Here is a 16987-nt window from a genome sequence, read left to right on the forward strand (position 1 = left end):
AGTATGGGTTCTAAAATGGACCAGCCTATGCAAACCTCTTTGTTGGATTTGTGGAGAAACATTTTTGAGCAATATATTGGACCTGTACCCTTAAAATTTCTGATATACATTGATGACATTTTTGGTATTCCTACATACACATTAGAAGACTTCCAAATGTTAATTTCTTCATTCTCCGGGTTCCATCCACATTGTGCATACATGGAGTACACGCAATTTCGTTCAGCTGTGCACTACTTGTTGTATAGTCTGAAAGACAATAAATCTGACTTTGACTTTATAGCACGCCCTGGCATGAGGATAGCCTTTTGGGATGTTTCAGTGAAGTTTGCAAATTGTACTATTTGCAGTGCAATTCTTCACATACCAAAGCATGTAAAAACTCTGTCCCTTTCTCCCAGCTACTTAGACTTAAGCAGATTTGCAGTGAGAGTGAAGACATCCACCAGAAAAGCCTGGCAATGTGTGAATATCTTCAAAACTGGTGGTATCCTGAGGAAGTCATTAGATGAAGCCTTTGCTTGTATTTTACCTGTTCAGAGAATAGATGCACTGACCTATAAACAGTCTACAGGTAAGAATACAGTAATTCCCCTGATGCCAACTTATCATCCTACAAATAAAATAGTGGCTGATATTATACTTAAACACTTCAGAATCCTCCAGGACGATGCAGAGACCACATCCTTTTTTAAGCATCCTCCACTAATCTCCTACAGACGAGACAAAAGCATCAAAGACATGCTTGTCAAGAGTGAGATAAATGACCATTCAGATAATGGCTGTGGTACTGTAGCCTGCAACCGCTCTAGATGTGCTACATGTAAATTTATTAACACAGACACCAAAATAACTGGCACAAAAAGATCAGTTGTCATCCCCCATTCCTCCTCATGCATCACTGCAGCTGTCTACTGTATTACTTGCAAGAGATGTAATCAGCTTTATATTGAAGAAACCAAGAGAAGGCTTGCTGATCGGTTTGTTGAACACCTTCAGACCATCAGAATTAAAGATTTGTCATTTCCAGTGGCAAAGCATTTTAATACTAATGGACAATGCATTAATGACATATATGTTTGCATTTCCAGTTGTTGCTATGGCAGCAATGAAATTAGGAAACTCAAAGAAAAAGAATAATCTACACTCTTGGAATTTTAGAAATGGAAACCCCATGGAATGAATGTTATGAGGTAAACGTTTACTTCTTCTTATATACACCAGCTCCTCCTACCTCTATTTCAGAAGCACTTTGCTTGCACAGCTGATGGAGGACCTCTGTCCAAAAACTCTAAATCTAAATCTCTTGCTATAGTACACTGCAGTAACCTGGAATCTATCTATCTATCTATCTATCTATCTATCTATCTATCTATCTATCTATCTATCTATCTATCTATCTATCTATCTATCTATCTATCTATCTATCTATTTATCTATCTAGCTCTCTCTCTCTCTCTCTCTCTCTCTCTCTCTATATATATATATATATATATATATATATATATATATATATATATATATATATATATATATATATATATATATATATATATAAAATATGCTTCCATGAAAAGAAAATGCAGAAGCGGTCTCGGAAATGCTCTCATAAACTTAACAAATTGATTTATGTTCAATCATTTTGTTTGATGACTCATTATCATTATGGCTGATGTATTTCATTATGGTGCATGTATTTTTCAGTTAAATTCCAGTGTATAATGTTTGTACTAAAAGCTCAGATGTACCAGCATAATAACTAAAGCCTGCAATCATTCTTTTGATGCTTATCCAGCTCACGAACTCTGGAGATTAGATAGTTAAAAAACCCTCAATCTAAAAAGCTATACCTGCACTCCATTTCATAGATATAGTATGGCACTGATGGAATAGGGAGAGGTTGTGCACAGACTTGTGAACAAGTTGGAAAATCAAGCTTGTGCCAGTCCTAGTAAAAAAAAACAAACAAACCCCAAAACCTCCATCCTTTTCCACAGAGACACCTTCAAAACTCTTCCTCAGCTTTGCCCTCTGTTTCTGCTACAATCAATAACACGGCACTCTCAAGAGCTTTCCCCCTTGTTATTTATGCCTCCATATCCACACCATCTATTTGTCTGTTTTACTTCATATTTCACTGTATCATCATCAGCTGAAATGCCCTTCAGCAGATGCCTCTGATGGGTCCTGTGAAAAAGAAGGCAGCAGGAAGCAACATGCTGTTCCAGCTCTGAATCTACGGAGCCGTTCCTGCGGTACCGATCAGCCTTCAGAGGATCATAATGTACAGCCTCGTGCACTTCCATCACAGCCGTGCCTTGATTCAAAAGGCTCCCGGCCATTGTGCATTAGAGGTGTTCTTCTTTTATGTGGGTCAGATGACAGCAAGCATGCAAGGGACTAAGAGAAACTGAGAAGAGAGTTTGATAAAAAAAAAAAAAAACCCAGCCACTCCCTTTAAAAGGAAGAACAGCAAGTATAGCAGAAGGTTGAGCCTGGGGGGAATGCATTTTAAACGTCGGGTACAATGAATCTGCCCGAACTACAATAATGACTTCAGGAGCTCATAAACATTCAAGAGCAACAAGAAAATACACCATGGGACTAAGTAGACTACAGCACCAATAAAGCTTTAGGCTCAAAAGTTCAATCTCTTTAAGCTCCTATAATGTAACTATTTTCTCATTGTTATGGTGAGCCTGGTCACTGCTCTTCTGAAGCGACCTCTGTTGAGTTCTGCAGCAAACCCTGTAAGAACCTTCCCACATTCACCAACTCACAGATCACATGACCTTCTCGAGCCAATGACCACAAAGCCTCAGGCCCCCGCCCACCCAGTTGGCCGCAACACCAGCACGTGCGAGGCGGCGCCTTCCTGCAAGGTCGCCGCGTCCGCGCACCCCTTTCATTCGCTCCATGTGAGACCTCTGTGAGCATGAGAGAAGCTTCTGGAATGCCCCAATGCTGCTTCCACTGTCATTAGAGCAGTGGTTCATCAGCACGAACCCACTCCACCTTCATCACACTAGCAGCTGGTCAACACAACCCAGGTTACCTGGCTCACCCACGGGGAGGAAGAGGAGTGAGCGTCACAGCATCCTCATCCTCCATGCCTGGCAGCTCTGCCCCGATTCTTCCTCTCACTCTGTCTGTTCTATCATTTTTTCCTCTCCTCCATCCCTTTCTACTCTCTCCCACTCTGCCTGTTTTTTTGCATGTATGCAGTTGCTGGCACCATGTATTTTATGTGTATGCATTTACAGTGATGAGGAGTTACTTCACTGTGATCTATTGGCCTTTACCCACAGTGCTAAGTGAAGGGGTTATATTTCACCATCGTGTTAGCATACATAAATGAAATTATTTATGTGCATTTTTGCAAACAAGGCCATTCAAAGTCTGGCTGGAGGTTTTTTTATCCTTTGTAATAGACTCGAACTTTTTACTATAGCCCCTGCGCACAGGCCTCTGATTCAACAAAATGTGATTTGTTATGTTGTTTGTCAATGTCTCTCTTTTACCTTGTCTTGCCCTTTTTAACAATTATTCATTTGTTTATTTTCTTGCTTATTTTTCTATAAGACCTGGAAATACTAGTTGGTCCCCCTAATTCTGTTGTGTCCTATTCTCTGGAGTGAGAGCAGTGTGGAAATGAAAGAGTGCTTTCAAACAATAAAATAAGCGTTCCAGAGATGACAGAATCATAAGAGATGCACCATAAACATGAAGAATGTGGGTGCCAGAAATAGCAGAGAGGGACCAACTCCACTGGCAGACAGCCACCCAGATTAAGAGTGGTTTTATGGATGTGGTGCACGTCGCATTTACATTATTACAGCTAACCTCAGTGAGTGGAGTGTGTGTGTGTGTGTGTGTGTGTGTGTGTGTGTGTGTGTGTGTGTGTGTGGTGGGGGGATTCTGATGAAAGAAGTCTTTGGTCAGGGAATTGGGAAATGCCATGGACAGATAGCAGTAAAGAAGGGCAAATACAGAGTTGGTGTTCAAAGTCAACTTGCATTAGATACCTTAATATATTTTTTCTTTCTGTGACTTATCTTATATGACTTATATTCTTTTCTTATATGACTTATCTCTGAGTAAAACTGGATCTTCAGTGGCACTTGAAAGGTCTTGAAAGCATGACATGATATTGCTGGATAATATAATTTTTCCCCACCCGTTTGTCAATGGTTATGTAGTCTAGATGAAGTAATATGACATTCAAATTATATCATACTTATTAAATTTAAACAATTTGATACTAATTAATCAGGGACAATACCATTAGGAATATATACTAACAATATAGAAAACTGACTTCAGTTTATCATGAAAAATTAAGGTCAAAACATAAAGGTTCCTAGAAGCCTGTGAAACAAAAAAAAACTAAAAATGTATTAGCCAGTAAGTAGAAAAGATCACAACTTGTAAGGTTTGGCTACATTTTGCCACTTGTAGGGTTTGGCTGATTTGACTACATTCATTCTAGTGTTGCCAATTATTTAGTTACAGTATTATTCTAACAGGCTGGAATATAACCGATTTGCTTTGTGTAGAGAACAAAGTGAAGTAATTATCCTGTTTATTAAGAAACAGCATAGGCCTTCAGTAGTCTATTTGAAGATGTTTTTCCTTATTTTCTTAGCGCTCTGATTGTGTAATTAGCTGAAAATGTTGAATGAAAAGGACCCAGCTGAGCTTGGTTCCACAGCCCCGCCAACACTGAAATAGTTAAACACAGTGAAGCAGAGTTCCTTAGCCCAGAGAGGTTAAGCCGGATTTAGCTGAACAGACGCTCTAACCAGCAGGTGTGTTATTAAGCTGCGCCTGGTCATATTTCACACTCCAGTTCAGCCGGGCCGTGAGGACGGCCAGCCTCCGGCTACCAGTCCACAGCACGAGTGCTTGCTGCATCTCCATCACTCTGCTATTGTCTCTCTGCAAAATGTCAAATGCCTGTCGGAGTCTCTTTGGCCGAGCTCTCCACGCGTCTTGCTACGGCTTGCACGCCTTCATGTCCCCTCGCCTCCGACTGATAAGTCTGCCCATATGCAGCAAGCACTGCATTCTGGTAGTGGGCTTTGGGGGGGGGGGGGGGGGGGGGGGGGGGGGGGGCGAGGGAGAATGGGTGCTGATGCGATTTCGAATCCAGAAATTTAGCAGCAAATGAAGTTTGGTGTCAAATTGAGCAAGTCTGCGTAGAAAATGCGTGCCACGCAGAGCACTTAAAAGGACTGGGATGGCGTAGAGCAGGCTGCAGCTCTACAGAAAGCTCTCCCCAGTATTGTCATGGAGGAGTGGGTGGGAGGAGGGCTTCAAATCAGACAACTGCTTTATTTGTGTGCCTGTCTTTCTTTTCCTCCTCCATATAAACAAACTATGAGGTGCGGTTTATGCCATTATTTGCTCACACCAAGTAAAAAATACCACTAGACAACATGCTTGTTTTCTTTGTGGTACAAAGTTGAGGAGGCACAGGATTATGGCTTCCCAGGTGGTTTCTGTGTCCGCATAGTTCCATGCTGTGCATCTGGCAACCCCAAACAGGCAATTGTGCTGCCCAGCTGTGACCTGGCAACCTATGCAACCAATCGCAGTGGCCCGCTGTGACCTGGCAACCTGTGCAACCAATCGCAGTGGCCCGCTGTGACCTGGCAACCTGTGCAACCAATCACAGTGGCCCGCTGTGACCTGGCAACCAGCAGGGCCAATCATGCCATCCTGCTGTGACCCTGGCAACATGGGATACTTTTTTCCGCATCTCTTGGCTGTATGACTATTAGCCAGCAGACATTTGTCAATTCAGTCATTTCCTCTCGCCCGTGGAGGGCAAGGAACTGTTCATTATTGTGAAAGATTTTATATTTTTCTGGCAGCTTTTTGGAAACTGAAATGATATGATTTAAACCTCTGACACACCTGTAACCATTGTTATTTTCTCACACTACCTATTGGAAATCAGTTCTTCAATGGATTTGGCTAAATATGATCTTTTTAACAGGCACAAAATGACACCAAATATATTTTGCCTGATTATGGACTATCAGCAGCCCATTATTATGGGCACTTCAGTATTTTTCACATTGATGGGTCTTACACTGCTCCCCCTTTCATGTATCAGGACAAGCCATTGCATATCCCGACCACTAGACTCCTTATTCACTACACCTGCCGTGAGAAATGCACATTAGTACACACTAAGAGCTCGGGGGCGGGGCTCTCTGAGGTAGGACATCGTCGAGAAACGCAACCGTGTCAGTTCCATCAAGACCAGTCCTGGACACCACACAGTCCTGTAAATAACACTTCGTCTGTAATCCCCCGCACACACACCCCCTCTGGCAATAGCAATGCGTTAATACTTGGAGAGTCTTGGGCTGGTAAGAAGATGCACACTTATTCATGACTAAGAGGGGACTAAACCGCCACTGAGAGACCATTATCTCTGTCATACTGCCCTGTAGTCACTACAGTAAAATGCTATTTTTGTTTGCATTTGAAGATACAGGGCTGACCGACGAAGAGGGTCTTCGCTGTAGTTTTGATAAGTGCATTCGCCTGGTAGCCCTGAGAATATTTTAAGCCATTTTAATTGTAGGGCACCGCATCTAGGGCTCTATTATGGGTGCAAGCCAGAATTCGCTGTAGCCTGGGGCTTGAGGTCTATGCCTGTGCATCGGATGTAGCCAAAAGATTCACATGCTGATTCAGTTCCATTTAGCTGGTGTGCGTCATATATTTTAGGGATGTGGAAAGGGAGAGATGTGTAGCATGTGGAGGCACCAACGTACCTCAGCTCTGTTTTAGTGGGTAGGGAGTTCCATGGGCTGTGAGCTAACGGGGCTGTAAATGGCAGCACCTGAAGCTCTCTTACTGCGCACCTGAGATATCCTTCCACTGGCATCAGCCTTGAAACTCTTTCCCAAAGTGAGTGTGGGTGTCCAGATAGGCAGCGCACTGTGCTGTGATCCCGTTCTGAAAAGATGAAGAAGTATTGCATCTGCTTCAAACAGGCATTCATGGAGAGGGAAAGAGAGAGACAGTCTGAGGATGACAGAGAGACAGAATGACAGAGAAGGAGACAGATAGGGAATTCGGGTTCTTTGTCATAACAGAATTCTTAATTTACCTAATTGCAAAGGTTGTAATGTTGTGTAATGTTCATGTTATAATACTGCTTTGGCATTACTGTTACTTCAATTGGTCATGCCAATAAAGCTTACTGAGCTGAACTGAACTGAACTGAACTGAACTGAACTGAACTGAATTACAGGGAGACAGACAAAGAATTACATGGAATGACAGAGAGCGAAAGAATGACAGAGAGAGAGAGACAGATGGGGAATGTCAGTGAAAGACAGTGAGAAAGAGAGAGAGAGAGAGAGAGAGAGAGAGAGAGAGAGAGAGAGAGAGAAAGACAGAGGGCGATAGATAGGGAATGTTAGTGAAAGACAGAGACAGAGAATGACATGGAAAGACAAACGGAGTGGGCAAAGAAAAAAGAAAAATGGTAACACTGTTACTGTGCTAGCATCACACTAAATCAACCACTTTTAATGAGCCAGCTTTCTTATTAGGTGATGTCATGAATGAATCATCTCAGGCCAGACAGGCTAATGGAGGAGATGGGGGGCTGAGTGACTGATCTGGGACTGAGCCCTGTCTCAATCTACTGCTACACTGCCCATTGGGAGAAAGTAAACAAGCCACTCTAGTGGCTGAAATCTGCCCTACACAGAACACTGGTGCAATAGTTCAGTGCCTTTAATTTGAGTCCTATGACCTGCTGCTAATACAGCGGGAAGAACAGCGATAGCTGTGCTGCTGTGAGTGTTATGGTATATAATCTATGTATTTGGAATGATGTTCTGAACATGGGGTACGCATACACACACACACAGAGAGAGAGAGAGAGAGAGAGAGAGAGAGAGAGAGAGAGAGAGAGAGAGAGAGAGAGAGAGAGAGAGAGAGAGAGAGAGAGAGAGAGAGAGAGAGAGAGAGAGAGAGAGAGAGAGAGAGAGAGAGAGAGAGGGAGACATGGACAAGCTTCTATAGTTACCTGTCTTCAGTAAAGCACTTCACCTAAAGTGCTCCACTCTTACAGAATTATAGTCCATAGTCCAGAATTCCTAATCAGCTTTGCACCAAAATATGAACAGGGTTTATGGATCAAGGGTCCAGAGTGAGTTCCACACAGTGCACTTTGCTCTCTCTCATGTGTCTCATTGTCCTGAGCGAAGCACTGTAATCATTAGCTTGTGGTTATTTGATGTCATGTCCGACTTTTTATGGCTTTTGTAACGGCAGCATGTAACTAAAGGCTGAGTATTGGTAGGTCTCCCCTGATGCAATAAATATTACAAATGCCCATCACGAACACACAGTATATGGTGCAGCACACTATGGGAAACTGAGGACTAAGAATGAAGCTTGTTATGCCTGTATTATGCAGTGTGATAGTTCGTTGCCATCATTTTCCTGTTAGTGGCTGTAAAGCCATGATTTTTCACTGTTTTGTAGCCATGTCCAAGACAAACAGTGATACTGCTGAGGAGTTGGGGAAAGAGGGGAAAATATTTTAAGGTGAGTCACTCGGTTTATGCCTTGCTGGTTTCTTCCTCGGCATGTGCTGGGTCTCAATCCAGTCGTGTCCAGTCCAGACGTCACTGACGTCATCAAACCTAATAGCTCTCAGTGGAGTCTGGAGCTCAAATTATCATGATTGCAGCTGCAAATGCTTGTTTGTTTGTTTGTTTGTTTGTGTTTTTGATGTAAAAATAGTTCACATAGCCAGACACATGCATATATTCCAGATTGTGATGGGAGTAAATAGAGAAAGATTGAAAAAAAGAAATGGGAGGATGAAGTGAATGAAGGGAACTAGCCAGGGAGATAGAAAACACTGTGTTCCCTCCACAGGGGTAACAGGAGGCAAGGATCGGTGTCAGCCCATCAGCTGAAGATGTATTATTGAAGATGTATTTAGAGCCACATGCTCACACACTCTCTCTCTCTCTCTCTCTCTCGCTCTCTCTCTCTCTCTCTCTCTCTCGCTCTCTCTCTCTCTCTCTCTCTCTCTCTCTCTCTCTCGCTCTCTCTCCATCTCTTAGTGGGATTACCAAGCATATCTTCTCTGTGCTGTGTATGTTCACAACGTACAGGATTAGTGTGCTTTGTGAGCGGTCGAAGGAGATTGTGGTAAATGAAGACGTGTGGGAGTGTGTGGGAGAGAGAAACAGAACAGGATTCCAAATGTAGTTTAGCCTAACACCCGCACACCCGAACTGCTTAATGACCCCAGCTAGATTGAAAGATCCCATTGATTGGCAGACGGTGATGGAAGAGGGAAAAGTGGCAGCAAGCGACAGAGAGGAAGAATCTTGTGCAAAAGTCATTTTTGCACATGTGAGAGTGGGAGAAAGAGAAATTACTTCACATACTATGCGTCCACTTTCATAATTAAGATCATTATTACCATGAATTCTAGATAAAGCTCAGTAATTGCAAGCTATTGAAAGCCAGCATGGTTCCATTTGGAGAGCAGAGCAAAAAGCCTGCGTGTAGCAGCCATAGAAAAGAAGGAAGGGCGAGATAAATGTGGCTGGTTAGGATTGCAAATTCAAAGTGGGTTGTCAAACGAAGAGGGACAGAGCACAAGCCCTCCCCTTTATCTCGCTGGCTCGCTCTCTCTCTCTCTCTCTCTGTCTCTCTCAAAACCCGGCACGTTCTGTATCTCTCTCAGTATCCCTGCTGCAGCCCACGAAAATACCGCTACGAGCTGGTGCTTTAAACATTTTTATGCTGTTTCTTTTACCTGGAGGCTTTATGGATTAGTTACATCACGAGTATTTTCTGCATCAACCTGTATCCGCATACAGTTCATATGACGATGCATCACAAGGAGGGATAGCTTGAGTGGATAATACTGTACTGCGGTGATCGTAAGCAAAATGTGACGTTAATTTGATTGAATTGAACCCATTGGCAGTGATGTTCAGGACAGCTATGAGTATGTGGTTACGCGCTTACGAGGCAAAATGGATGTAAAGGTCTTATATTAAATCCAAACCAAATTAAGGCGGCTGTAGCGTCTGTATATTTTATTCCACTTTGACGTTATTGCTCGGGGGATTGTTCTTTATCCTCGTGCACTTCCCTTACTTTGGCGAATTCCTTTTGTTTCATAAGACTTGAGTTTATGTGTGACATTTTAGACGACTCAAATATCGCCTTTAGCGCATTTAATCCCTCTGAGCGTTTTAACATCAGAACGATGGCATGTGGTGGTAATACAGATTATTAGGACTGAAGTTTAAATAAAACACCATTGGACTATTTGGTCTTCTTTAACTGATATTACCGCCAAAATCCAATTAACGGACCGTGGCCTGCGCGTGTTTTAATCGACCTTATTAGTCTTTGCTAAATTTCTTCCTATTCCTCTGTGCGTAAATCAATTACATCAATTAGATGCTGAGAGAAATCCTCCCTTATATAAAACCAAATCCCTGCAGCGTTGTTTATTATGCCATATTAGCACTGTAGTTGAACAAACAATCAGCAGACTACACATGTGCAGGAGCTCCGACACTTTACAGGAGACGCACAAAGATGTTAAAAGTGTAGGTTGGTTAACAGTGCGACTTCCACCCGACACTTCCCCTCCTTGGACAAACTTGGCGTAAGAGGCGCTTCAGAACATTGCACGGATTGCATTTTGACGTTAAGTCATTAACTGCGTATTTCGTGTGGTATACAAGGGAAAAAGAAGATTCTGCGTGGGCACCCGTCAGCGGGCATCTGCGCGCGAGTGCGCGCTAATCGATCCATTTAAAGCTTTCTTCCAACCATGGCGGGATACAGCCACGATCAGCTCGGCGGTCGGCGCTATGTGGCCACATACACGTTTATTGTGGCGTCTCTGACTCTGCTCCTTTCCTGGCCCTGCCCAGCTCTAGGCAAAAAGAAGCTTTACATTGGCGCCTTGTTTCCTATGAGCGGTGGATGGCCCGGCGGACAAGCGTGCTTGCCATCTGCGCAAATGGCCTTAGATCTGGTCAACAAGAGGACGGACATTCTCCCAGACTACGAGCTTGAACTCATCTACTACGATAGTAAGGTAAGTGACTACCAAAATCAGCGGATTGCCAGTATCCACAGGTTTGGTCAAAAATAAACAATATCTGTAAGTAAACACGTGAGATGCCTTGTTTACTTGTTGATTGATATTCATTTATTCTAGAATGTTTGAATGCCTGTATTTGTAACTTTTAAGACATGGCGTTCAGTGCATTGTGCTCGCAGGAGATGTTTTGTGTAAATTGGCAATTTATCGCAACATGTCATTAGTTAGCCGATTGGTCCTCTAGTCTACAAGGACTGGAGTAATAAAAATTGTTCCTGGTGATTGATACAGTTAATTTTTAAATTGCATTGGACATTCATTAATGCTAAATTAGTAATGAGAGTTTCTTAATTATGATTCTGTATGAATTTCCCACTTGATCGTGTGTATTTGAATGAATTTTAATATCTTTTTTGATTTCTGACTGAGTCTTCTGGGGAAAAAACTACACTTTATAATGGATTAATGGCTTTTAAACAGTTTTCACTGTCAATATTTCTTGTTTTGCACAACTCTTTCTGTTCCTCTCACTCTGTCTTTCTCTCTTTCTCCATCTTTCCCACCTGCTTCTCTCCTCCTCCACACTGGAGGTGCCAACCTCACACACACACACACACACACACACACACACACACACACACACACACACACACAAAAAAAAAAAAAAAATCACACACACTGCAAGCAGTGAGAGTTTCAGAAGGAGAGACTCACAGAGACACACACAGGCTGCAAACAGTTAAATCATTCTGACTGGTTGGTATTGCTAAGAGCTTTACTGTGATTGGTCGAAACAGCTCTGCATTGGAACTCCACTTCAAAGGCACGAAGAAGGAGAGGGGATACTGGGGGTGGTGGTTGGCATGACAACAGTTACCTAGGCAACTGCAGTTCAAACAAACACATAACTCCATAGATCCCTGCCACAAAAGAAGAGAGGGAAAGATCATGTCCTTTCATAGCTGCTGCAAAAACAGAAAGTTGACTCCATAGACAAAGTGACTGGGTAACTATTAGCGTCAAACACCAGCACAAGGCATACAAAGGGCAATTCAGATGAGCAATCCACTGTGACCACTGAATACATTTCAGTGCAGTGCAGCATAAGACGCGGCTGCAGTAACAGACAGGGCAGTGGACCCCCGTAGAGCCCACATATGCAGGCATTGCTGCTGATTCACAATTCAGCACCATGGACAGCAGAACGGCAGCACGGGCAGGCTAGTTGGGGTGTGATCGTCAGAGTGCTAGGCAGGTAGCAAATGTATATCAGGTGTGGCCTTGTGTACTGAATCCCACTGTCACTACTCCATACAGAGGGTGCCACACATATTGACATGTGCTGCCATCCCTCCAAGTCCAGGATTGTATCCGTGAGCCTTCCAGTCTGCATATGCTGCCAAACCATTAGAGAGTCTCTCTCCTCTGTGTGCATACTGATTTAGATGGTGGAGGGTAGTTTAATTGTCCTAAAGTACTTTTAAGCATGCCTCTATGAGTTTGGAAAATAGAGCAATAGCAGTTGTCGTGGTTTCCATGACCAAGACCTCGCCTCCACTTACACTAACCAGACACTTTATTACATGTGCATTTTATAAGTGCATAATTACAGACTATATGCTGCCTGTTAGCATGGACAGTTCACTAGCTTCACGGCTCTCTGTCCATCACCTGTGTAGTTTCGACCACAGAGCCACTGCAGACCAGCCTTTCATCACACTGACACAGTAGTAGTCTGGTCACAAGTGTTGAGCTTGTGCAAGTTCATCACGCCCATCAATGTTTCTGGAGTTTTTATATGCATCAATATCACATGCTGGTTCAGAAACCGATTAAATTTTGATTATCTTTGAGATTTTATTATTAAAGATTTTATTTATTATTTTATTTATTATTAAGATTTTAAAACGGGTTTAAAAGATTATTATTTCTTTCAAAGTATTTTTTCCTGTCACAACAGTAGCTCCACAATAGTGCAGTATAAATAGATAATAGTAACTCTGTGTTTGCTCATCTGTTTCTTTTCATTTAGGAACAATATAATTTTGTATTTACATTCATGTAAAGGTGAGCAGCAAGGAGGCGGATGCGTGTGCGGAGAAGAGTGAGATTTATTATGGGCAAATCCAAAATCAGAGTCATTGTAGCAGTCCAGGGTCATAGAGCCAACACGTAGAATATGGGGAAACATGAGCAAAACAAGACAAGGGCTAGGATAAACAAAAGCTAGGAAACACAAGGCAAAATTCCACGAAGACAGACAAGGGAATCGGGCTATATCAAAGACTAGGAAAAACTCGGGGCTAAGAAACATGAAGTCTAGGATACACGGAGTACAAAATTGCAGGTATACAGAGACAGGCTTTCAAAAACATTCACTAAACACATAAACACACACATTCAAATAAACACAACCATTCAAATAAACAATGAACAGGTAAGACCAGGACCACAAGGCAGGGTTTAAATACATGAATTAAATGAGGGACAGGTGTGGAAAATCAAACTAGGGGCGGAGAAATGAAACTATGGCATGGAACTAAAATGCACAATACAGGGAAAACATGGAACACAGAAACTGGGAAGGACTAATCGTGACAATTCAGTAGATATTATTGATATGAGGTTGATATTATCCAGACTTGAGGTTGATATGAGGTTGATATCATACAACAGACTTGATGCTTAGCATACAAAACATAATCACAACTTAAATTGTGATCACAGTATTGGGTCAGAAATATTGCAATTAGGCTACGTTCACACAGAAGGTATAAGTGGACCAAATCAGATTTCCTGAGCAAATTAGATTTTATTGTTAGGCTTTTCCCAATAACTTTTTAATGTGACCTATAGCCAACATTAGTCTGAACAGATCACACCATTTAGACTGATGCTGACTATGTGTTAAAGAACATTATGCTCCACATGGTATGTTTATTCAGAGGTAATCAATCAAAATGGAGCCAGCAGTAACACTAGTCTAACATTAATAATGATGTTAAACTGTGGTTGGAGGCCAGCTGCAACTTCAGAACAAATTATCATGACCTTCATGAGGAAGACCAAGATTTTAAATGACAGGTCTCTGTGGGACATCGCAGCTAATTTATTTCAATGTTTATGAGGTGTGTTACCTCAATTTCCCTCCACAGAGATCTTCCCTCACTGTTGTCATTCTTTTTTTTTTTTTTTCTGGCAGTATGAAATTATAGTGAAGATACAGCTAGACTGATGTAAAATCGCATGAATTCCCTTCTGGATGTTCAGACTGATTCTGAACATCCAGGACTGAAAATATCAGATTCAGTATTTTTGCCATTCACACTGCCACACAGATAACAGATAACATACACATCATATATGACAAAAAAGCCTGGATTTAGGCCACGTTTATCTACTGTGGGAACGCAGACATAAATATTTCCCCAAAATTGTTCAGGCCTAGTCCTGGCTTTCTGTATTTTCAAAGAATGTCACATCAGTGTTATCAGTATCATATATGCCCTTTTTCGGACAAATCTGCAACAGCAGGCAGAGAGAATAGTGATCATCTTAAACAAAGGAGGTTATACAGGTATGCAATGGAATTATTTGTGCTACGATGTATGGTCTTGTTAAAAATGAAGGACTAGCTATACCCTATGACTGTGATGTCACTGTGGGGTCATATCGATGTCACTGTGGTGTCACTTGGTACTGGAAGGTGTATCATGACAGATAGCATGTTGCGAAAGAGAGGCCACAACAACATGATAATAATTTCTTTGTAAAAATAAATCAAATTTTGGAGAAATGTGTGTTTCAGTGTATCAATAATTACCATTCTTTTGTACCATAAAGTCAGGTGAAGGACACTCAAAGACACTAAATGCATTTAAATTGCAAAATACTTTAGATAATTATGTTTATGCTTATAAATAAATGTATTTATTTATTTATTTATTGTACATTGTTGTATTGTTAGAAAACACATCAGTGAACACTTAATACGTCTCTATGACCTTGTCAAAGACACCCAAACAGTAGTAATAAAAACGATTACAGCCATTGGTTCGATCCTGTATAGCTAATCCCCCAGATTGGTCAGAGTAATTGCACAGCACATTGCAAACATGTAATACTGTGACATCATATTGCAGACATGAATGCTGCCTCAATAAGATACAAATGATGCAATACAGTACAATTTTAACATTGATGCATTCTGATTTTGTAGCTGTGTAGGTTAATGCCAAGTTAAGTCAGTTCACCTTTCATTTACCACATATGGGATCCTAGTGACATAGGAGAAGCACAAATCTGCAAAACTGCCTTCTCTTTTTGTAGGACTTGCAGTTTAAAGATGTGTAAATATACAAATTATAAAATCATAAAACAGGCTTCATCAACTGCAGCAAAACTTGGTGTTTAACAGCCAAATTTTCATTGCATTCAACACCATTTAGAAAACTCTTGGTTATTTATATATATATATATATATATTTTTATTTTTATTTTTTTGGGGGGGGGGGGGGTTCTTTTTTCTTTTTCTTTTTTTTTGGTTTGTTTTTTGTTGTATTTTATTCTTGGCGGTTCATCGTGTTTGGTCTGATGTTTAGGTTCCAGCTAAATCAAAGCTTCCTGGGGTCACAATTGCCCCTCCCTGGCATCACGGTTCCCATGACAATGCTGTTTTTGTTTCATTCCTAGACCTGTTTCCTTGTGATTCCTTGTTTTGGTTTCGTTCTGTTCTACCTCATTTGTATCTCCGCCTGCAATTATGTTCAGCTGTGTCTTGTTAGTCTTCATCAGTCTTTGTATTTAAGCCCTGTGTTTTGTTACTCTGGTTGTCAGTTATTTTGGTGATCCATGTCTGTTCGGTTTGGTCCCTTGATTTGTTCAGTATGTATGTATGTATGTATGGTTCTTGCTGTTTTGTGCGTTCATTATCTTTATCCTGGTTCGTCCCTGGTTAGTGTTTGTTTTTGTCTGTTAAAAAATTCCCTCTGCACTTCTGTCTGAATCCTCACCTCGCTTCGTTCTCACCCAATGACGTTACACCCTGAGTGTCAGTGTCGTATTTATTCTCTGGAAAAAGCTGAACATATGATGCGTATGACAGACAGATGATATAAGCCACATGTTCAACACATGTGAATGAAATATAGGCTTATATCATCTTATATCATCTGATAGATAGGCTTATATCATACATAGGCTTATATCTTATCATTATGCATGACCAAAATATTGAAAAATGAGAGCTAATTTGCTGAAAACTAAAAGCTAAAGGTAGCCAGATTGGCAGGGCAGAAAGAATTTGCTTTTTTCCTTTTGGTTGGTTTGTCACAGCAGGACCCAGCTGTACCGCTGAGAGGGAGTAAACCTCATGCATGGCTTCCCTGGGGTTGAAGGAGCAAAGAGGGCATGCAGCAGTGAGCCTGCGCCCCGAACCTTCATAAAATTCTGCTGACGACCCCCAGGGAGACCCTGAGAGAGCCTGAACCAGCACTGACTCTGGGTCTCCAGACAGAGGACTTGCAGGCAGTAGAGAAGGACAGGGACGTTCACAGGAAAGAACGAGGGATAGAAGACAGTCCCTGGTGTCTGCACTCATTACATGCCAACAGGAGCATTTGCCCTCTGCTTGATCTGCGTTATTGAAAGGGCATGTGAGCAAATTGCTGTATCAGTAAGCACGATAGTCCATTCCCCCATTTGCCTTAATTGAGCGCAATGTCACTTCCTTTTTGTGTCATTGGCAGGAAAACACTCGAGTCGCAACAAAGGGAGTAGTTCCTTGCTGAAAGCAGCCCCTTTGCTGTGACGCTAATGATTTGCTGATTTATCTTTGCGTTTATTGGAAATTAAAAGCAGCGA

At 41.8% G+C, this 16987-nt stretch overlaps 1 protein-coding gene across 7 annotated transcripts in view; it reads left to right on the forward strand.

Moving 5' to 3' along the window:
• Positions 1-16987, forward strand: part of gabbr1b (gamma-aminobutyric acid (GABA) B receptor, 1b) — a 65374-nt gene that overhangs the window by 24869 nt on the left and 23518 nt on the right. For 6 of the 7 annotated variants that reach the window (XM_027019739.2, XM_027019740.2, XM_027019741.2 and 3 more), the window contains one exon: positions 10953-11119. In XM_027019739.2, the coding sequence (XP_026875540.2) occupies positions 10953-11119 (167 nt within the window). Of the gene's footprint in view, positions 1-9715; positions 11120-16987 lie in introns of those variants that run through there. The other variant, XM_027019743.2, reaches the window with a different exon arrangement.

The sequence above is a fragment of the Electrophorus electricus genome, chromosome 8 (assembly GCF_013358815.1).
Source record: "Electrophorus electricus isolate fEleEle1 chromosome 8, fEleEle1.pri, whole genome shotgun sequence".
NCBI classification, from domain to species: domain Eukaryota; kingdom Metazoa; phylum Chordata; class Actinopteri; order Gymnotiformes; family Gymnotidae; genus Electrophorus; species Electrophorus electricus.